The 24,671-nt window shown below is 38.7% G+C and overlaps 1 protein-coding gene across 2 annotated transcripts in view; it reads left to right on the forward strand.

The window, feature by feature from the left end:
* LOC126108827 (zinc finger protein 468-like) overlaps positions 1-24,671 on the forward strand; it is a 126,832-nt gene that overhangs the window by 96,955 nt on the left and 5,206 nt on the right. The window contains exons 5-6 of one of the 2 annotated variants that reach the window (XM_049914191.1): positions 8,761-8,832; positions 19,785-19,822. In XM_049914191.1, coding sequence (XP_049770148.1) covers positions 8,761-8,832; positions 19,785-19,822 — 110 coding nt within the window. The remainder of the gene's footprint in view (positions 1-8,760; positions 8,833-19,784; positions 19,823-24,671) is intronic. The other variant, XM_049914192.1, reaches the window with a different exon arrangement.

Consider the following 24,671-nt stretch of genomic DNA (forward strand, 5'->3'; position numbering starts at 1 on the left):
GTGAGTATTGATTTAATAATCTGAAAATAACACCACCATATATAGTGTTTTTTCCACCATTTACGAACTACAGGGATTGATGGATGAGGGGATACAATACAGAAAAGATCCTATGTCCAAAATGAATGATTTCCATGCTAGAGACCATTTATTAAATCACACATTGTTACATAGAGTGTGTTCTAATATGTACCATATCATCCAGCCACAGTTACTGTATGCATGGTTTCCTACTAGAAAGTAATACTGTTTCTCATACATCTTGCTATAGGATCCTCTCCTAACACAGTAATTGGTAATGTGGCCGATTCACTTCTCTTATTGACTCACCTTGTAGTGGATGTGATACAGCATTGTACACAATCGTTCCATATTCGTATTGAGAGCTTGCAAACGTGATGTTTCCTTATGGAAAGGCGAATGGTGATGGCTAGCAGGCTTGTATCAGGAGACCTATCCCCGCCAATAACAACCACACCATTCAATGTTGGCAACAGTGTTTCACTGTTTCTCTGAGACAGGGTTGTTTCAGAAAGCAGGAAATCATGGTGTACCCAAAATATGCAGACACCAGACTTGGAGGAAAATGTAATTAACGCTGTGGAAGGCAACTGCTGTGTTAGTTCCAGACAGTCAGCCTGCCAGTACAGTGTAGCCCATATGACCATGTGGAACATTCTCTATGACAATTGTTGCTACCATTAACTCTTAAGACAACAGGGCTTGCTTGCTAGTGACAGATGTTCCACATCAGGAGCAGTTTCGTCTCTACTCCCTTCACCAGACAACCACAGTTCTAAGATTTGTCATCCATCCTATCCACAGATGAGGTCACCTTTATGCAGAGTGGTATTGTCAGCTTTCATAACAGTCATCTATGGGACAGTGAATCATCAGGATCAGTGAACAAAGGATTATGTGGCTGTATATGATGGTGCTCCAGCCCACTTCACTGTTCATGTCTGGACCCCTCTCAGTTGTCGCCACTGGTAGATGTATCTGTATTTGAAGAGGGGGGGAGGTCCAGTAGCATGACCTGCTCATTCACCAGATCTCAACCCATTCGATTTCTGGTTATCTCAGAAGTACTGTATAAGCAGAGCCCATTCCAGATGTGGAGACATTGGAGCAATGTATTCATCCTGGCTTTGCCACCGTTTAGTTGCAGCTTGACCAAACAGCTTGAGACAGAACATGCTACAGCACATACTCACATGTAGGAAGTCACATGCAAACCATTTCAGTACTTATTGCAACTGTGGCAGCTTGGTACAGCACAGTCTAGGTCGCAGTGTCTCTATATGTTTACATAAATGGTCTCTAGCAAGGAAACTATGCATTCTGGGCATAAGTTCATTAGACCTTCTTTGTTCTGCATCCTCTCATCAATCAATCAATCCCTAGAGTTTGTACACGGTGGAAAAAATCACCATGTATAAATGCCAGCTGAGTGAAGTTATTTTGTGTACTTACAGAAGAGGACTGGACAGGGAATGCTGGGAGGTATAGACTGTATGTAAACTGAAATTCGAGCTACAGTTGTAGTGGGGGAAGTTGCTTTCCCTGGAAGAACATTTTAGTTACTGTACTGGATGACACACAAAATTTCTCCCTCTAGCAGTGTAAAACAGTATAGACATTCGTACAGATTTTGTCCATATGTTACTTGTATTACCATTATTAGTGAAGTGTTAATGCATGTTGTTGAAAAGAAACAAAACACCTTCACGCTTACCCTCCACCCTCCACCTTCCCCTGCCCATGCCATGGGCATATCATCATACTGGGTCCCCAGTAATTCATTAACCAAACTGTGGAAGGGTCCATATTATTTTGTGAAATACCCTGCTTTTAAATTTTGTAACAGGGCTGTTAAGAGAGTGGGAAATTTCCTGCTCACCATTTTGCAGGCTTATTAAGGATTGAAGTGTATGAACGCAATCCTGCAACTTACTTTCCATTGTGCTTCTACTCAACACATCCCGCTCTTCACATACCCACACACCCCGGTACATAATTTATATGTTAATATTACTGTATTGCACTTAAATGTGGTACAAACCTTTAATATTTGATTTTAACCCATTTCATTTAAAGTTACAAATTAACTTTATACCGATTAACTTTATACCGTTAAAACTGCTTTTTTCCATCCTCTGCAATAGTACCAATATAAACCCATCCATGTGATAACAGCGTCACCTGGCAAAGGATGAGTGTCACACATGCATGGTGCATGTAGTATCAGTGAGCATCCTCTATGTGTAGAATGGAGAAGGTGTGTGATCTGAGTTTGACTAAGGGCAGATTGTGGTAGCCCAGAGGCTCAGCACGAGTATTTCGGAAAATGTATGACTTGTCAGGTGTCCGATGAGTGCTGCGACAAAACCAAGGTGAAACAACATCCAGATATCGTGGAGCTGGGTGGCGTCCCCTCATGTCAGATGTCATAAGCTAGGCAGACTGGTAAGAGAATGGGCAGCAAACTGTGGTAGAACTAACATCAGACTTTAATGCTGGTCAGAGAAAAGGGTGTCTGAACACACAGTGCACATAACACTGCTTATGGACCCCTGCAGCCTACGACTCTTGAACATGCCAATGTTAACATCACATCATCAGCAACTACAACTGAAATGGGCAAGTGACCATTGGCACTGAACGTTGGCACAGTGGCAGTGTGTTACATGGTCTGATGAACCCCTCTCATCATGCCAGTGGGAGGGCGCAGATCTGTCGTCTTCCATGGGAACAATTCTTTGTCTTGAAATTCGTACTACGGCTAGAGACAAACGGGTGGCAGCTCCATTATGATCTGGGGATCATTCATGTGGCCATCCATGGATCCAATGGAACTCAGGTAGGGCACAGTGATGGGCAAGGGCTATCATACACTAGTTGCAGACATCATATGCCACTTCATAAGTAACGTTTCGTGACAGCACTGGCATTTTTCAACAAGACAATGCACCATGTCACAAGGCCAGGAGTGTGGTGGAGTAGTATGGAGTGGTTAGAGGAACACAGTGGTGAGTCCCAGTTGATGTGCTGGCTCCTTCTCCCACAACTCGCAACATCTGAACCCAATCGAATAGTTCTGGGATGTGATTGAACATAGCTTCAGAGCTCATTGGTCACCCCACCCCCCCCCAAAAAACTCCCTGAAAATACCTACCAAGGCCTCATCGCTTCCATACCACAATGCCTTGCTGCTGTTACCCATGCTGAAAGTGGACATACTGTCTACTAGTTAGGTGATCATAATGTTCTGTCTGATCACTGCATATCTTTGTGTTTCTAAGTAATAGTATCTAGCTTTGTAAAACAAGAAGAGCTAGAGTCGTTACTGGCTAGATGGAGGTGGAATACAGAAAATAAAATAATTGAACCATCTGAGATGTGTTATTACAAAAGACTGATCAAAATAATTGAACTGATATGACTGGATGATTGGGAATGAGGTTCTCCAAAGAATTACTAAAAAGGCACTTATGGAAAACACTGATGGGAAGGTGACAGTGTAATAGGATGTGTATATGAAGACAGCAGAGAATTACTTGTGTGATACTAGACAGAGTTGTAGAGGGCAAAAACTATAAGGAAATGCACATTGGAATATACCAAACAAGTAGTTGAAGATGTCGGATACCATTGCTGCTATGAGATGATGGGACCGGCACAGGACCCCAAGTCATGACAGCCCACATCAAACCAGTCAGAAGTGTCCTCCCCTCTCGTGGACAAAGAATACCAATTTTAATGTTACATATGTCAAATAGGTACTGTAAATGGAGTGTAATTAATGTGTGCATTTTGTGTGGTGCATAGTGTATACACATGTAGTACAAAGGAGGCAGCTCAGAACTGGTAGGTAATGTGTTTTTTGAGAACTATATGCTGTACATCCATCTGCACAGAATTTTGTAAGAACAGTGTGACATAATATTTATTCCAGTATTGGACAACATGACTGTGATGTCTAAATTACAGTTTTGAGCACCAACATATGCGTCCTGACACTTGTTGATACAAGCACTGCATTCACAAGCACCTGAACTACAAAACTGTTTTTGCAAATGTCAGATGTTTCTAATATATTGCCTCTGTTCTGGGTTACTGGAAAAAGATAGTTGTATTGGTATCACTAATACTCCAACACACAATGTAAATTGCCTTGCACAGTTTAACTGTGGAAGCAATTGGAAGTCAGTAGGCAGCAATGTGAACTTTAAATCACATTTATGAGGGCATGTTGAAAAGTAATGCCTCCAAATTTATGTGAAAACTCGTACAGATTTTTGAATAAAACTTTATAAACATTCTACACCTTTATTCTTCATCTCTACATGTTTGTGTTGCAACAAAGCCACATTGGCAATGAAAACATTTCTCCCAGTGAGTGATCGGTTCATTGATACTGTCGCTGCAGGCTGTTCTACTTCGTTGATGGAGCCACAGCCTCACCTCTACTTGCACAACTTTATCACTATAAGACTTAATTCTTCAAAGATGTCTGTAAGTGTTGATCTATGCAGCTGTCCACTTTGAGCTGAGGTTAGGAGTTCCGTTTGCTTCATTATGAGTATGAACAACTGAATGTTTTGACATTACTGACGTTGATATAGTGAAAACAATGCACTGGTTTCGTTCTTCTGTTGATTCAATTGAAGGCTCATTTTGTGCAGTTACAAACTTGATTAGAGCACACTCTTTCGTATGCAATAACATAGTTCCATTACACACTGCAATGTTACACACTACAATGAGAAGCTGCATAATAGTAATGTTGCAACTTGTCAGTGAAATGGGAATTCGACCACGTAATATGCATGATAAGTAATACCTAAATTGATACTGAGAACAGGATAAAAAAATTCGGCAGCATTACTTTTCAATGAGCCTCCATATTACGAGACAATGGGAGAAGTGCATGGCATTTAACTAACACATTTCTTCATTGTTAATAGATTTTTCCATCACAGGACAATGGTCACAGACAGAGGTTACACAACAATGTGAGGGAGTGTTGAAATCCAAAAAAGTTAGTGGGTGTAGTGAGGAGACAGACAGGGACAAGAGCATAGATACAGATATGAGAGAGATGTTGACCTGTACATTAAAAGTGCGTACTGATTTCTGACAAGATTCTACTTGTCACCATGAATGCTCAACATAATATTTGACAGATTACTGGAAATAGCAAAGACGTCAACTTGATATGGCACGTGACATAACAGCGAGGTTTGTAGTCCAAAATGCTAAGAAGCCTTATGTGTTGACTCTGCCTTCAGGAGTGGTGCAAAGTAACCCAGTGCATACTGGAAATTTCATTTACAACCGTAGAGAAATTTTGTTGTGTGGGCACAAACTTACAGCTGGATGTTAAATGAGGCAGCATTAGTCATTCAAAGCTCTGAAACTATGAAAATGATTGTGACTTAACTTAGTATCTCCAGCAACACTAAAATTTAGGCTTATAATAGAGTTACAGCCCCAGGGTTGGTCTATAAACCTAGTACTTAATTATTGTAAACACAACTGAGAGTAAATCTCATCTCTATGATCTTTTGTCCATTCTGAGACAATGATGATATCTTGACAGAAAGAAAAAACAGTGTTGGAAATGACATTGTTGGAAAAGTCTCATACGCCAGAAAATATTCAAACCAGAGCTGTGAGCATGAGAATGTTAACCTGGTAAATCCAAACAGGAATAAATAGGCAGGTGATTTAATTAAAAATTAAAGACAAGTCGTTGAGTGGATGGAAGAAACACTGTAACTGCAGGCAAACATATTGAGTAAAAGAGGAAACGTGCTGACTACCCTAGTTCAGTAGTTCCGCAGTGGGATATCAGTTCGTCTACTTGCGACCCACAGAAGTATGTGTTACAATGGCAAAATCAGGAGACTGACCTACATTGTGGATCTTCGGTATTATATGGAATACAAAGGTTTTTTTTTTCAAATATGTTTTCTGCTCCAAAACTCTGTATTGGTTCTTTCATTGCAAATATCCAGCAAACATCTGCATTTCTCTTATGCATGACGTCAACGAAAATTCGCGTTTATGTTCAGTTTCTGCAACAGACAATGAAAGTTTTACTGGAACTCTACTGGCAAGCAAATTGTTACTTGACCAAGCAGAGTTAGTCTTACTGATGAGTGACGATTGCAACTCGGAGACCTAGAGATACCGAAATGATGCTGCTGTTGGGAGAGAAATCCAACCTCTTTTCCATAAGTATTTAGGTATTTCTAAGGTACTATTAGTGGTTACTCTTAGCGGCCAGTGTGTTCTTTCAGAACCAAAGCTTTTACTATATTGGCTAGAACGCTTCCCCATTTCATCAACTTTTTGTGAGCCTGTGCGTTTTGTACAAAGCATCACCAAGAGAATAAAAGTGTGTCGACTAAGTTGTTCATCTATCTAATAAACAATCCCGTTGATTCTGGAGAACTATCTTGTCGATAATTGAAGTTGTTGATGCCATTGTTAAAAAGTACATCAGTTTTATCACATCAACCATTTGTTACTCAATTCATGACGTGGATAGCGTACGAAAATTCCCATATTCTTCTGGTCTTGTCAACTGCATTTGATATTGAGCAAGGAACTTTATTTTTTATGTCAGTAATTTCTAGACACTGCCGGACCTCTTTATTCAGTCTGTACTGTACCATAAGAAGTGCATGTATCAAGTGTCATTCTGGCTTGATCTAGCTGGATAATTACTTGAATCAATATATTCTAGACATCACTAGGAGTGACAGTGTGATTCGAGTACACTAAAATAGGGTGAATACAGTTACACATCAGAGCAATAGATATGAACACCAGAGCAATGATAGGCAAAGTTATTACTACAGTCGTCCGAAGTATATACCCATAAAGCGACGAAACAAATTTTCAGCAAAGTGTTACTGAAATGTAAATTTCCTTGTGCTTTACTTCATAAAAAATCAGCGTATCTTGTTTTTATTCGTTCTTTCCGAAAATAGTTCTTAATTGTTCTACAGCCTCTTTGTTAATTTCATATGAGCATTTGAAATCATTTAATTTTGGAGATGTTTCAGAAGGTTGTTGCAACAATGCGTGCTTCAATATCTATATTCTATGAGCTGCTAATGTTCAAGAACCCGGTATCCAGAATGAATAAATTGTCACATCACATAATGCATTCTTCTTTTTTTAATTGGCATTTCTTTAACATAGTGGCAAATATGATTTTCTGTTTTCACTGAGTTTACAATGATCTAGGACATTTGACTGAGCCATTTTATGGTTTTCATGTAAGACTTGCTTTTGGAAGAGATTTATTTCGGCATTTTCTGTCCTTAATTTATCACGTAATCGGACAGTTTCCAGTTCCTGGTACATCAACATCGTTTTAATGTGATTACTACTCCGTTCAGTACTGATATGCTCCCTATATTTTCCTCAGCAAAAGCAGCACTGGCAGACATCGAAACTGCAGCTTGTTTACAGTCTTCTTTCCACCGATTCCCTTTAGCAAGTGCTTGACGGACGATTTTCTTCTGTGTAATATTTTCGACAGATATTTCAGTAAACTGGGAAATACACGAGGAACCACTCAGCCGCTCTCGTTTTAAAAGACCACCCTTGTCTTACAATTTCAACTTGTTTACTGATGATAGAGATTTGTTGTTCCTCACTAAAATGAGAATAACAGACATAACAACTCTTGAGTCAGATTATCTTTCTGGGGAATTGCTGTCAATCATTTTGAAACTATACTTCAGTTTTTGGAGACCTACAAGATATTTACCCTTAGTTTCTCTTTAGCCATATCGGTTCACTGGATCGAAAAACGTGGACATGTTTTGTTCGTTTTCTTCTATAATTACCAGTAAATACAACTCTCAGCACCTGTTTATAACCACAGCCTTGAACTCTTAACCATTCACTCACAAGTCCTAAACAAACTCTAGAATAAATTGGGGCAGAAGCAACAAACGCCATCCGATGACATGTCAACCTGAGTCTCAAGTGACAGTCCTACTCATAGTTCTTGCGTATATGAAGATGGTACCTGTTGTTTCAGACCTTTACAAAAGAACAGATACCATCTTCAAGGCTCACTGGCCATTTGACCGTCTTCTTCTATGCGGATGCACAAACAGTGCCTGAACTCTTACGGGAATCGGCAAAAAGCTGCGAGTAATGAGTATAATGGGCAGGGGCGCTATGAGTGTAGTGCGGGACAATAGGTTGGGAATGTGGGTCTCACGGTAGGTGTGCCAGAGATAAGTAGATAAGTCCCTGCAGTTGCACAATCCTCCGTGTCCTCAGTGGCTCAGATGGATAGAGCATCTGCCCTGTATGCAGGGGATCCCAGGTTCGAGTCCCAGTTGGGGCACTTATTTTCAGCTGTCCCCATTGATTTATATAAATGCCTGTATGCAGCTAGGGGTATTCATTTCATTGTAGTTCTCAGGCCCGCCACCTCTCCTGTCCAACTACGTTAATGCACAGGGAGTAAGCACACTCTCTCTTCTTCTTGCTATGGGCAAAGTGCGAGGTTCCCAAATGAAAGATAAGGGTCAGTAAGTACCATGAAGTACGCTGTGTACTGACTGACTATGTGTAAAATTAGTGCAATATAGCACAGTGTGAAATTATGGTGATATGTCTTGGCAGAATAACTGCTATATTCATAAAAAAAAGTAGTATTGGGTGCCATGTCATAAGTACAGAAGGGTACAAGTAGTTTTAACTGAGACTTTTTCTCTCTTTCAGTGTCTTGAAGATAATTTGGTAATCTCTCGGGCAAATGATTTTATCAAGGAGGATCCTGAACTAAATTTGGAGGTGGGTGGAACTGAGAATACTGTAAGCACTCCCATCTCTGATTTATTGCATGTAGAGTGATAAAAATGTATTTGTGTAATTGATGTAAGAAATGCATTACTGTGGGACAGGCACAGATTGTGAGTTTTCTTGACCTAAGTGCAATTAATAACTTTACAGTACTTTTGTGATATTCCACTTGATGTGGATTAGCAACTGTTATTTGCTTATTGTTCTGGATAGAATCCAAACGGGATTTGTAACAATATGTTTAACCATACTTTCTGTGACCCTCCTGGATGTTAAACAGTTCGTATAAGTTTAAACCATGAGAGTGTAGATCATTTGAAAAATATTCCTCCTTCCAGTAACTTATGATTAACGGATTGCGGAATACATTGGACATGGTTTATCTTTTCAGTGAATCATTGATATTTGTCAGTTTGAACTAAAAATTTTCAATGTTGCCAAAGGTACAAAGTGTGCTACTATTTTTATGTGACAGATCACCCTTGATACATTGATCTCAAAATAGTTACAGTATGGCTACATCAATGGTATATGTTGAATTACTCACAGATTTGTCAGTCACAGAAAAACTCTTGGACGTATGCAGATAAATCCATGTATTACCTCATCATAGAAGTCATAGCAGATCCAAATAAATTATCTTCTTGGCACAACTTACAGCTTTGATAAGGTCTCCTTGTATGAAGCATAAAAGTTAATCCAGTAAAATAAAATGTTGTTGTATTAATTTTGTCTACATTACATAAGAGAAAGTGGATGGATAGATTCATAAACTTCTCACAGGAATAAAACCTAACAAACATTTGGGAATATAAGGTAGAGGACTGAAAATGTATGCATAGTGCTTAGAGCCATTTGAACCATTTAAACTGAGAAACATAAATCCGAAGACATACTATGCAAGACACTATATGGTACATGGCGGTGGGTATGTTCCACCACTATTAGTCATTTCCTTTTCTTTTTTGCTTGCAAGAAGAGTGAGGGAAAAGCAACTGTCTGTTGCCTCCATAAAAGCCCTAATTTCTCGTCTTTTGTTGTGTGTAAATGACCCTCATGCACATTGATGCCTGTTGATTGTGCAAGCATACCACTCCAGGAAAAATGCTAGGGACAGCAGATATGGTATACAGGATGTTACAAAAAGGTACGCCCAAACTTTCAGGAAACATTCCTCACGCACAAATAAAGAATAGATGTTACGTGGACATGTGTCCGGAAACGCTTAATTTCCATGTTAGAGCTCATTTTAGTTTCGTTACGGGAGAACCAGTTGTTTCCATACCATGTACAACGTGTGCATGCACTATCAGCAGCTGATTGGCCTCCACGGGTACACTTCTCCGAATGGTTCATCCAACAATGTGTCAGTCCTCATTTCAGTGCAAATGTTCTCTTTACGGATGAGGCTTCATTCCAACGCGATCAAATTGTAAATTTTCACTATCAACATGTGTGGGCTGACGAGAATCCGCACGCAATTGTGCAATCATGTCATCAACACAGATTTTCTGTGAACGTTTGGGCAGGCATTGTTGGTGATGTCTTGATTGGGCCCCATGTTCTTCCACCTACGCTCAATGGAGCACGTTATCATGATTTCATACAGGACACTCTACCTGTGCTGCTAGAACATGTGCCTTTACAAGTACGACACAACATGTGGTTCATGCACGATGGAGCTCCTCCACATTTCAGTCGAAGTGTTTGTACGCTTCTCAACAACAGATTTGGTGACTGATGGATTGGTTGAGGTGGACCAATTCCATGGCCTCCACACCCTCCTGACCTCACCCTTCTTGACTTTCATTTATGGGGGCGTTTGAAAGCTCTTGTCTACACAATCCCAGTACCAAATGTAGAGACTCTTCATGCTCGTATTGTGGACGGCTGTGATACAATACGCCATTCTCCTGGGCTACATCAGCGCATCAGGGAGGGTGGATACATGTATCCTCGCTAACGGAGGACATTTTGAACATTTCCTGTAACAGTGTGTTTGAAGTCACGCTGGTACGTTCTGTTGCTGTGTGTTTCCATTCCATGATTAATGTGATTTGAAGAGAAGTAATAAAATGAGCTGTAACATGGAAAGTAAGTGTTTCCAGACACATGTCCACATAACATATTTCCTTTCTTTGTGTGTGAGGAATGTTTCCTGAAAGTTTGGCCGTACCTTTTTGTAACACCCGGTATAAAAGAGAGTGAACCTGGCATAACTGGTTCCTGCATCACATTTTCTCTTCCCAAATTAAGCATTTGTTTGTTAGGCTTCATTCCGTTGTATATGCATGGTGTAACAACAATTTTCTATGGGGCAGAGGCATAGTAGTTTTTGCATATGGTATTCACTTTGGAGAATGTGTTAAATATTGAAATCAGTTCATTTAGCAGAAGTTTTCCTTTACTGTCACTGCTCTGATATTTTCCCATATTACATCAGTTCACAGTAAGAGGTAGATCGACACCTTGGACTATTAACTTAGTTGGTGGCATTATGCTTAATAAAATTTTCCATTAGTAAATGTGCCTCTGCATCATTTCCAAGTTGCTGCCTTCATGCTATTGTGTGGAAAATCAATCTGGAATGCATAAATTTTAGTTCCATTTTGTCCACTATCTTTACAATCAACAGCGGACCAGAAAAAAATATTTGTCTATGTGCGCAAGTTAACGATTCATGACTGTATACTGCCCAACAGCAGCTTTACATAATTGATCTCCTCCCATTGTTGTGACAAAACTCACTATTAATTGGTACACATCTAAACTCTGTCTTCTGGAATATTACCATCACTAAATCCTATTAAACGTTTTCTATTTCAGTATACACAAACAGGCGATTTCAAAATTAACAAAAGACATTAGATGAAAAAACAGTAAACATAGAAAAATAAAACTCATTATGTCTCTGACAGTTATGGAGGATACACAATGTGTGATGCATTATATTATAGGCAAATATTAATATGCAAATTAGACCAACAAAGTTACAATACACGCTGATCAACAGTTACATCAGCAGTGAGCCTCAAATGCCAGTTCCATAAATTTTCTCAACATTGATTCTCAAAAAGAACATCATCTTCCCTGCAAGGATTCCTGTCTGAGTTGCTGAACCATATCTATAACATTTGTGTGCTAATGAAAGCTAATAGTAGCAAATCTAAAAGCATGCCACTGAATTGCTTCAGTTTCTGACTGGTGGGATGTCACATTGTCAAGCATGCTTATGTTCCAACAAAAAAATTTTGGAAAACAGGAGTTCAAAAGAGAATATATAAAAATCGTGAGATAAAGCTGGGAAAATGAGGTCAAAATCACTACCACATAATTTAAACCTGCGAAGAAGCTACAAAAATGGAATTTTCTGAACTCCGCTCTGTGTGTGTTTCAGACTCTGATGTTATAGCCAATAAGGATAAAAAAATACGCAGTATAAGAACAAGAAAGGAATTTTTTAGTCATTTCAACGTCTCCTGCATATAAAGATTAGATTTCAACCTGTCGGAAAAGAAACACATATGAATAAATCAGTCATCTTTAATCCATTAACACTCGTATTATGAGTAAGAAATTTTTCAACAAATTATTCATTGATATACCATAAATTGTAAGAAATTTGCAGACATACTGAAAACCATTATGAGATTATGCTAACCACAAAAGAGGAGAAAACACAGGTAGTGGAACATTGTCTATGATCACGGTCTAGTAGATGTGAGGGAACAAGCATTGAAAATTTTAAATAGTAACAAACCCTAGAAAATTGCAGGAATTCTTTAAAGTATAGGAAATAATGTTCAAGGCTATAAAAGAAATGTAAACTGGTCACTTGAAACCAACATAAAAATAACAATTTTAGTCTATGACTTCCACTCAGTTCTTGACTGTGTGCCTCTGAAAGAACAACTAGATTTTTGGAGCCGAAACAATTCAGATTAAAAATCATCTGTTGAGGAACTGAAGGAAATCAGTACTTTGGAAAATGACAAGTCATCAGCGGAAACAGAAACTCATAGCAGAAGTATGAAGATACGGATACTGAGCAACAGTAATCTGACACAAGCAACTGACAGAATTATGTTAAACATTTGTAAAATTGAAAAAATTACTTAAGAGTGGAAATGTGCATTAATTGTTCCTCTTCATAAAAATGACATAAAACCAGTCTGAATAATTGCAGGGAATTTCACTGCATCCTGTTATGTCCAAAATTCTTCAAAAAGTCCTGTGAAGTCAACTGGATGAACATGTAGGCCCATTAATAGTCGAGTATAAGGCACGATTTTGCAAAGGGTAATCGTGTAGAGAACAGATATGGGAACCAAAGTCAATTTTGCAAAGATGGTGATGTGTAAATACTGTGACAACTTATGACAAGTGTCAGAAAGGCTTATGATTTGATAGAAGAAAATCTTGATTCAGTACTTCAAAGGAATTCAAAATTGACAGTAAAACAGTGGCAGTTATCCAACAGACATTAATGGGTACAACCTCAAATGTTAAATTGATTGGAGAAATTTTAGAAGCATTTGAAATGCACAACAATGTGCAGCCAGAGATCCACAATCCCCTCCAATTTAAAATAATTCTGAAAAAAGTTATGAAAACATAAGGAAGGAGATGAGGGAATCCAAATTGAAATTAAAAAAGAGCAGAGAACCAACATGAGGTGTATGGCTCTTATAGGTACTCACAGTTCTAAGAAACTGTAGAAAAGCCAAACTTGCCCCGGAGAAGCTTCATAAAATGTCACAGAAAACTTGTCTACAAATCATCTGTGAGGAAACTCAGTAATTGACAAGAAGCCTGCAGATAATCTCTCCACTATAACTTGGTATGAGGAAGTGTCACAAGATATATACATAAAATATCCAGGAGAGATAATCCAATCAGCATTTATTTATTTATTTATGCTAGTCTGACGAGGGCCATCAGGTTCTCTTCTGCATTGGACCAGGGTTTCACACATACATCATAGTTACCTAAGAAACAACAGTTTTAATATGATAAATAGGATTAAAATGATTTGAGTGTCCTAAGTGGCAATGTGAGTAAGTAATACTGACTATGAACTAATAAAGTTAATAATGACATTACTAGTAGAATTACAGCTGCTGCCACAAATGGTGGTGGTGGTAACAGTAGTAATGACAACAATAATAGTGGCAGGTATAAAAAGGATTTATAAATGTACAAGATAGTTTTCAGATATAGTGAGTCCCGTGGAAAGGAAATTTAAAAAGCCTCACCAGCTAAGAATTCTGGGAAAAGAGGAAGATTTGGGTGGAGCATCATTATATGCTCACATGTCAATTCAAAGAGCAATTAAAAAGCAGCCAAACGTGGCTACTTCAGGACGTTTGCAGAGTACACACATCAGTGACTTTCTGTTAATGGATGTAATCTACATGAACATATTCCTATTGTTTATCTTCATGATTGTTTGATGTGTGTAGCACATTATGTATTAATCAAGAGTATGTGTATGCCGCTAGTCCACCCAGTTGTCAGTTACACCTGTTGTATCTTGAAAAGATGTAGTCTTCTCAATTTACGGAACTTGTGGACATACTTGGTTTGAGCCACATCTCTGATAGAAGTATCAGATGTATGTCCATGCCTTGAAATATGTCACTCTTTGTTATGATGAGGTGGCAGAGATCGAACATTTGCGAGTGCAGTGTGATGTTCAGTGCATTTGGCTACAAGGCTCATGAAGATGCTAGATAGTAGCGACTTTAGGCTGGTGAGGTTAGGAGAACAAAGAATACCAAAGTGCATTTTGGTAGGGGAGCAAGGTTCCTTGACGTGAAAGTGGGAGATATCTCCAGGTGGAGGGAGGTTTTGCGGCCAAGGCCAGCAGGCTTTGCACTGGTCAGTGAATGGTCAGCTGAAGACAGGAGGAGAAAGTTCCTGAAGAGAGCTAGGACAGTCTCTGCACAACAATATCGAAAGCAAGATAAATGGAATGAAAGCAGTCTGTCTTTCTATTGGTGCTAATGATGAGTAACCACAGTAATATGATGATAAATTATTAAAGTAGAAATAAGACTGTAATTTTTATCATCTGAATCAGAGCCTTGTGAACATACAGGGTGTTTCAAAAATGACCGGTATATTTGAAACGGCAATAAAAACTAAACGAGCAGCGATAGATATACACCGTTTGTTGCAATATGCTTGGGACAACAGTACATTTTCAGGCAGACAAACTTTCGAAATTGCAGTAGTTACAATTTTCAACAACAGATGGCGCTGCGGTCTGGGACACTCTATAGTACGATATTTTCCACATATCCACCATGCGTAGCAATAATATGGCGTAGTCTCTGAATGTAATGACCCTAAACCTTTGACAACGTGTCTGGCGGAATGGCTTCACATGCAGATGAGATGTACTGCTTCAGCTGTTCAATTGTTTCTGGATTCTGGCGGTACACCTGGTCTTTCAAGTGTCCCCACAGAAATAAGTCACAGGGGTTCATGTCTGGCGAATAGGGAGGCCAATCCACGCCGCCTCCTCTATGTTTCGGATAGCCCAAAGCAATCACACGATCATCGAAATATTCATTCAGGAAATTAAAGACGTCGGCCGTGCGATGTGGCCGGGCACCATCTCGCATAAACCACGAGGTGTTCGCAGTGTCGTCTAAGGCAGTTTGTACCGCCACAAATTCACGAATAATGTCCAGATAGCGTGATGCAGTAATCGTTTCGGATCTGAAAAATGGGCCAATGATTCCTTTGGAAGAAATGGCGGCCCAGACCAGTACTTTTTGAGGATGCAGGGACGATGGGACTGCAACATGGGGCTTTTCGGTTCCCCATATGCGCCAGTTCTGTTTATTGACGAAGCCGTCCAGGTAAAAATAAGCTTCGTCAGTAAAGCAAATGCTGCCCACATGCATATCGCCATCATCAATCCTGTGCACTATGTCGTTAGCGAATGTCTCTCGTGCAGCAATGGTAGCGGCGCTGAGGGGTTGCCGCGTTTGAATTTTGTACGGATAGAGGTGTAAACTATGGCGCATGAGACGATACGTGGACGTTGGCGTCATTTGGACCGCAGCTGCAACACGGCGAACGGAAACCCGAGGCCGCTGTCGGATCACCTGCTGCACTAGTTGCGCGTCGCCCTCTGTGGTTGCCGTACGCGGTCGCCCTACCTTTCCGGCACGTTCATCCGTCACGTTCCCAGTCCGTTGAAATTTTTCAAACAGATCCTTTATTGTATCGCTTTTCGGTCCTTTGGTTACATTAAACCTCCGTTGAAAACTTCGTCTTGTTGCAACAACACTGTGTTCTAGGCGGTGGAATTCCAACACCAGAAAAATCCTCTGTTCTAAGGAATAAACCATGTTGTCTACAGCACACTTGCACGTTGTGAATAGCACACGCTTACAGCAGAAAGACGACGTACAGAATGGCGCACCCACAGACTGCGTTGTCTTCTATATCTTTCACATCACTTGCAGCGCCATCTGTTGTTGAAAATTGCAACTACTGTAATTTCGAAAGTTTGTCCGCCTGAAAATGTACTGTTGTCCGAAGCATATTGCAACAAACGGTGTATCTCTATCGCTGCTCGTTTAGTTTTTATTGCCGTTTCAAATATACCGGTCATTTTTGAAACACCCTGTAGAATAGTAATAGTGAATTAATGAATAGTATTGGTCTTGGAGGTATGAGAATTGAGCAGAAAATTAGTACTAAAAGTAATCATAGACAAACAGAGAATAATAAGAGGGGAAACTGTTTTAAGTATAATATTAGTAAAACAAATTGTTTCTTTGCAAAATAGACATGAAAGTAAACACACAAAATTAGAGGCAAGAAGAGTTGAAATTTTTTTTAGCTTCAAACGTCCTGTCTGCATTGCAGACTGATGATTCCTATTTTAGATCTTCACCATCATCCTGCCATCATTTGTCCACAAGTTTTGCAGCTGAAATGTTGAGATCACACTGTTCAAAATCTCCAGTCTTTCAAAAGTGAGATCCTCCATTATTGTCAAACGTAACTTCAGGAGTTTCTTGCTCAAAAGCTTGTCAACTGATGTGGAGTTGTAACAAAAAATCTATTTTAGTCAATGTAAAACTACTGCTGGAATAACTCTTTACTGTAGAAAATACCGTGATTCATGGTCAAACAAAAATGACTAAGAAGCAGGAAAGAAAAATTCTCAGGAACATATTTGGACCAGTTTTCTGTGAACGAATTTGGATAAAGAGGCCCTTTAGAGAGATCTATAGATAGACAGAAACAATAATGGACACCTACAGATAAAAAGGGATAAAATTCTGTGGACGCATCACAGGGTGACTGACTACAGGCTCACAAGGCAGATCTTCGAGGTAGCAAGCACTAGCAAAAACAGTTCAAAATGGATCATAGGTACAGAAGAAGTTGGACTGTCACAAGATAACATAATAAATCGAAAAAGAGTCTAGAAAGACCATGAAACATACTTAAAGAGCGACACATGGAAAACAGAAATGGATATAAATATTTGGAAGACCACAGAGGACATACACTATGTGATCAAAAGTATCCGGGCACCTGGCTGAAAATGGCTTGAAAGTTCGTGGCGCCCTCCACCCGTAATGCTGGAATTGAATATGGTATTGGCCCACACTTATCCGTGGTGACAGCTTCCACTCTTGCAGACATATGTTCACTCAGGTGCTGGAATGTTTCTTGGGGAATGGCAACCCATTCTTAACAGGTGTTTGCACTGAGGAGAGGAATCGATGTCGGTCGGTGATGCCTAGCATGAAGTCAGCATTCCAAAACATCCCAAAGGTATTCTAAAGGATTCACGTCATGTCTCTATGCAGGCCAGTCCATTACAGGTTTGTTATGGTCGTGTAGCCACTCCGCCACAGGCCATGCATTATGAACAGGTGTGTCCGATCGTGTTGAAAGCTGCAATTGCCATCCCCAAATTGCTCTTAAACAGTGGGAAGCAAGAAGGTACTTAAAACATCAATGTAGGCCTGTGCTGTGATTGCGCCATGCAAAAAAAGGGATGCAAGCCCCCTCCATGAAAAACATTATGACACCATAATACCAGAACCACCTCCGATTTTTACTGTTGGCACTACAGACACTGGCAGATAATGTTCACCAGGTATTTGCCATACACACACACACCCATCAGGTCACCACATTGTGTACCTTGATTCTTCACTCCACACAACGATTTTGCACTGTTCAATTGTCCAATGTTTTCGCTCCTTACATCAAGCGAGGCATCATTTGGAATTTACCTGGGTCATGTGTGGCTTATGAGCAGGTGCTCGACGGTGAAGTCGTAATACCTGCAGTGAATAATTATGAAGTCTGGAATTCCCGTGTGATGGTCTGTATAGATGTCTGCCTGTTATACATTACGAACCTCTTCAAGTGTCAGCAGTTTCTGTCAGTCAACAAACGAGGTAGCCCTGTACGCTTCTGTGCTGTATGTGTCCCTTCACGTTTCCACTTCACTATCACATCAGAAACAGTGGACCTAGGTACATTTAGGAGTGTGGAAATCTGGCATAGAGACACATAACACAAGTGATACCCAATCACCTGACCAAGTTCGAAGCGCATGGGTTCCGCGGAGTGCCCCATTCTGATCTCTCATGATGTCTAATGACTAATGAGTTCGCTGATATGGAGTACCTGGCAGTAGGTAGCAGCACAATCCACCTAACATGATAAACCTATGTTTTTGGGGGTGTTTGAATACTTTTGATCATTTTGTGCATGTAAAGAAATTGGGAAGGATATAGGAGTAAGAAGAAAATTTTAAATTTAGACACTATCTCTTATAAGTTAATGTATGGGATGACGACGACGATGGCAACGACGACGACGACGACGACGACGATGACGATGACAATGCAATCAGGAAACATCTCCCGTAATTATCAGTGTGAGGAGATTAGAGGTATCTGACTGTCAGTACCCTTATCTTTGTTATTACTCATTTTCAGTGCAGTTGTTATTTTTGAAAAAAATTAACTGATTTCGTTACCTTAATTCAACTTGCTGTCAGAGATGACTCAGTCTTTACTGTTAATGTGAAATAGTTTGTGTAATCTGACATGTTTCTCATTTGGTGATCATCTCTGGGTTTGATGACTGAATCTTTAGATTATCCTTGATCTTAATGGTCTTTTGCTAGACTCGAGTAACACTTATTTTACTGCTATTGTAGTTGTCCACATGCTCATTGATTCTTCATATGTATTCATTGGATGTATGAAAGCACATTCAATCATTTGAAGAGAACACTGTCCTCATGTTAACCACGTTGTTTATTTCCTATTTATGATAATACACGAATCTTTGTCATTTATATGCCTATAAAATAACAGCACTTCATGTAATAATTCCTATAACTTCCATGACATGCTGTACTTCATAATTTCCTCTGTGGATGAAACTGATGTGACATTTAACGACTTTGAAGTTCCATGCAGTGAGCTATCTCAAGAGTATGGCATAATATTCAATGCTACAGTTGTGAAAAAAATACATTCAATAGCAGATAGAACTTTTTTTTCAGTTCTTTTCTTTACCTGTTTCATCAATAAAAATTCGACGATTTTTTACATTTTTCTCTGGTACTTCACCTTACTGTACGTGCATGGCAGGTGAATGATGTTTCACGCTTTTAATTTTGAAGTATCAAGTAGGAAATTTGTTTGCAAATAAATCAGTGTCTTTATAATTATTTACAAAGCTAAAAGCAAAGTGCTGAAATGAAGTGTTAATTTTTACTTATAATTTTCTTCAAAAACTGCTACAGTTATGTTGTGTCTCTTTGATAATAATATTTCCAACTATTGTTTGGAACAATCAGATGTTAGTGGGTGTTAATACAATTTTATTTATTTACTGTTTCATCAATTTTAAATCACCAGTAATTCTTTGTATTGTTTCAGGTGGCAGCCTCAATAAGAAATGCATCTGATAGTTTAAGGTACGTTTTTTATTATTCACTGCAGAATATTTTGAGCAGTATAAATTGTTAGTAACACCATGTGAAAGAAAAATAACCCCTAGGGACCAAAATACCATAAGTTATTTTTAAAAAGTTCTGTTTTTGGAGTTCTATTTTTTTCTATATATTAACCATTTGCAGTATATACATACAGCATATACCGACTACAGCAATGTTATGCATATTATCAGAGAAAACACTACTATATCCACTATTCTATTATTGCAGAAGATTAAAAAGGAGCTTTACGATATTACAACGTACGTCAGTCCCATTTATAACATTGGTTTGCAATAACAGCACAAACAGCAAAAGTGGAAACTAAAGCCCTCACATTAAATACTGTACTGTAACCTGAAAAATTATACACTCAAATAATGTTCTAAATCTAGTATATTGTGCTGTCACAGAGAGGAACAAAGATGCCTGAAAAATTGCACTTGCAGATAATATTCTAATGGCAAACATTCAACACATTGTGGTGCCACAGAAAGAAACAAAAATGCTTCCTAACTAGATGGCCAGCTGTAAGAACGTCTGTAAAAGTAATGATCTGTTCAGATGTTGCAGCAAAACTTTCTAAAGGGTCCAAGGCATTTAACACTTCATGGTGGGTAGGCAAAATGGTCTTGTCCTCCTCACATTCTTCAGATGTGTTTTGCACCTCAGACAGAAATGTCTGTACACCAGGTTCAGGATTTTAAATGTCTCGCAAAATTTTCCATTGTCAGGTGACGTGATATTGTTGTCACCATCTAACTTGCCAACATAATGTCTCCAGGCATTGCTAAAACAGTTCTGTAAGTGTCATGAGGAAACTGATGGAACTGATCCCCAGCTTGTATTGCATCCAGTGCTTCCATCTCGTTTTCAGCAATAAGGATAGCACAAATGGCTTGTGATACAATGTCTTCATAGCAGCAGTAATGCCTTGACTCAAAGGCAGAAGGCAACTTAACATATTTGGTAGTAAAAAGTGAACATTTACTTTAGTTAATCTTAAAACAAAAAGCCATTTATTATTAACTGTCAATCCAAGCTTTCCAATAAAGAGAGTAGATGCAAAGTAAAGCAGTAATTTCATGTTCTTAAAACATATCAGTTTCTCAGATTTACTGATCACCTAAGATTGTTGTTCATCTATGCTGTATGAATTACAGACAAGTACAAAAGTTAAAAACATTGTTTACTGCAGGCCCTGCCATGCCACATGTCACTTTTATTTTGTGAGTTTGACTTGGCAGAAGTTGTAAAGAAATCCTAGTTTTGCCTGCATTGCTGGCGTAATATATAGCAAACTTTTCTCTCACTTGGTCAAATTCATGCAACCAATGCTTGCCCCTTCTTCATCAACTTTATTCATTTCATTGCCAATCACTGAGCATGAAATTAGGCTTCTATTTTGGAACTTACACAGTCAACAAGCAAAACACCTGATGTCTGTTTTGAATGTCTAAATTTTTTTCTGCAGTCTCATTTGTTGTTGATTGAATTATAGTTCCACTTAAAGATACATTGGAAGTGCACATATAGCTTGAACCATTGTAAAAGTAAATGTTCAGCATCTTCATGCATAACACTGTGAAATCACCTTTGCACCTGGAACCCAGTGCAGCAGAATTAAGAACTTTTCATTTAAATAATGTGGATAATCTAAATTTGCTGAGTGTAAGCTTTCTGCCAGTTGTGCTGTTTTTCAATACACCATGTTCTGCTTCCTGCAGAATATTTAGTTTCGCTTGCTGATCTATGCTTTGTGCTTCCTATTGCATGACAACCCTTTCCCTGCTTGGAACTCAATGTTACTAATAGTGGCCCTGTTTAAAGAATATAAAAGCACATCTCAACATGGAATTGCACTTGTTAATGGAATCTAGTTTTCCACACTGTTGGTGTCACAATTGTTTTCCTTGTTGATGGCGATTGTTGAGCAAAGATATGCATAAAGGTCAGCTAGAGAAACATTAGGAAAAGAGAAAAACGTTGACAATTCAGGTTTAATAAAAAATGTAATGATGCAACAGACTAAAAAACAGTTTGTAATTCATGTTGACTGAAATTTGTTAACCATTAAAACATTGTATAATATCAAGTACATCACTGGCAGTAGAGATATTTTGCTGGTGTTAACCAAGTGTTCACATTAATTGAGTTCATGTTCAGCATAATTGATTGTTCATTATTATTGATAGGTAAAAATATTACAAAGAAGTAGGGTTAGTAACACATTCTGTAAAACAGCTACTTTGTGTATTGGTTCCTTAATAAAAACAGTGTACTTCTTTTATTAAAAAGAAGCAGACTAAAGTGCAGGTGAAGTGTCAGCAGCTGTATAGTGCTAACTATTCTAATTGAATTTGACATGGAAGTCATAGAAATTCAATGTGATGGGTACAAGCTAATGTCCTACCATGTAGAATGAGTAAGAGGAAAGGGTGAGTGGTTATATACCCAAAAACTGGAGTCAAGTTTAAGCCCCTTCAGATTAATGAATGTTGGGGTGAACAGCTCTTTGAATACTGTGTCAGCAATGTGGATAGGGAAACATAAGCTTGTTGTATTGACAGTTTACAGGCCACCATCATGATCTTAAATTTCATAAAGTAGCTGTAGTCAGCTTTAGTAAGGCCATGAAGACTTAACTGGTGAGTCATCTTTTGTGACTTGAGAAGCTACTAACAAAGGATGCCTAGAATTACCAATGTCTGAATTTGGGAAGTCTCACACAGTACAACTCCCCAAAAGGACTTCATGCACACATTGCAAACTTGGCTGTTTTGGGAGCAAAACTGACAGTGATTTATGTGGCAATGACAGTAAAATGAATACTGATCAGTTGTGCTTCGATCATAGAAGGAAAGTTTTGTCACCACAGAATTAGAGTGAAATTACAGGACAAATGTTATCAATTGTGTTAATAATTCTACTAATATTCTTATTCTCTAAAAAACCGTGATACTGAATGGAAGTAAGAGCAAGGGAAGAATAACTCCTTGGACTTAAGTATCTTGTGCGAGGTAGACAGAGCTCTAACTACTTCAGAAGACAACAAACTGTGCATAGTGAAATATTCTGCTATACTGTCTGTAGTGCACTATCAGATCTTCCTTTGTGTTCAGTAAAGCTCTTTTTTCCTGGCACAAGATGTTCTCATCCCAAATTGTGGCTGTGCTTTTTTGGTGTTTGAACTGTAGTAGCCACTTGACCTGTTGTATGGGAAGGCAGGACTCATGAGGTTGCAAAATCATTTTTAGGAAATAATTCAGTTCTGCATTTGCTGTGTATATCCATGGTAAACATTTACCATTTTTCACCTAGTAAATGCTCACAGATGAGTGTGACCGCTATGTCTAGATCTACATCTGTTCCTTGCAAAGCAATGTGAAGTAAAAGATTAATATCCCTGGTTAGACCTATTTGATATGCGTCACACACCCTTTAGCAATGTTCTGAGGTGAGTCACACAGTTGTTTTGAAAGCATTGGATTTCTGAGGTATCCCAGCAATCGACTGACTGCTGTACCTACAACTGAACCAGTGTGATGATACCGTTGGTATCTTCACATATTGTTACACTCAAAAATTTATGAGTGTAGTGATAGGGCACTGTTTCTCCTTTTTGTGAAATTCAGTATTTTTAATCCTAATGGTTGAAATTTTATCTAGGTACAAGCTTATATATTCTTTTAAGTTCTTCATAATTGACAGAGCTAGTAATTATATGTGCCTGTACAATTATGGATAGTTTTGCCTTTTTATCTGTGTTGCGTATGGAACTGAGTCAACAGTACTGTTCATAATAGTTTACCTACGTTTCTGTATTATTATTTATAATTACTTCTACTCATGCATTACTCCAATTTCGTTTTGTGTTGATATCTCGGCACCCACCTAACCAGAAATGTTGTTCTTCCTCCCATGCTCCACCCTAATTCCCACCATATCAAACTTCAACTTATCCATTTCTGATTTCATGTTCTCTGACTCACCTAATCAATCAAGGGACTTAACATTCCACACTCTCGCTTGTAGTGATATTGTTTCTTTCCCCTGATGATATCCACCAGAGTAGCCCCCTCCCAGAGATCTTATTGGGAGGCTATATTGCTACTGGAATATTTTACCCAATTGGATGTCATTACCATTAAACTATACAGCAGAGCAGCATGTCCTCAGGAATTGCAAAATAATTTCCCTAGCATATGGTATGGTGGTGGCTGGTACATTTACTACTAGAAAGACCGGCCATCCATCTTCATTAACCACATGTTAGCATGTGGACCCTCCCTATATATCCTTCCATTGCAGTTTTATATACTGTATGTCTCCCAGTTTAATTAAGGCAGGCATGTCACTTCACTTTGGCAAGATAAATGTTTCATATGGTAAGTGGGTGCCACGAAACTGAAACATGTCAAATAACTTAGCTATTACTAAAAAGTCACAAAATTAGGAAATCATGACATTGTGCTGTGGAGATGCTGATAGACTTTTTAATTTTACACTAAATATCATATATTCTCACAACACTATAGTAAGTTTTTGTTTATCATAAGTTATTTTTCAGACGTTACACAGCAATTAAGAAGGGCTGGTAGAAATGAGGCAACACATTCTTGAGGAAAATTATGAATAACTAAAATGATAAGATGCATTTAAGAGATATAATATTAAACTGAAGTTCACAAGGGTTAACAGCATGTGTTACTGCTCATGTAATCAATCTTGACATGATGCCATAAGTCCCAAATATCACAAGCTTTGTTATGGGATTTCATTGTGTCATTTAAAGGACAAGAACTCAATGAGAAATATCAGAAAGCTGCAA

This window comes from Schistocerca cancellata, chromosome 11 (genome assembly GCF_023864275.1).
Source record: "Schistocerca cancellata isolate TAMUIC-IGC-003103 chromosome 11, iqSchCanc2.1, whole genome shotgun sequence".
In the NCBI taxonomy this organism is placed as follows: domain Eukaryota; kingdom Metazoa; phylum Arthropoda; class Insecta; order Orthoptera; family Acrididae; genus Schistocerca; species Schistocerca cancellata.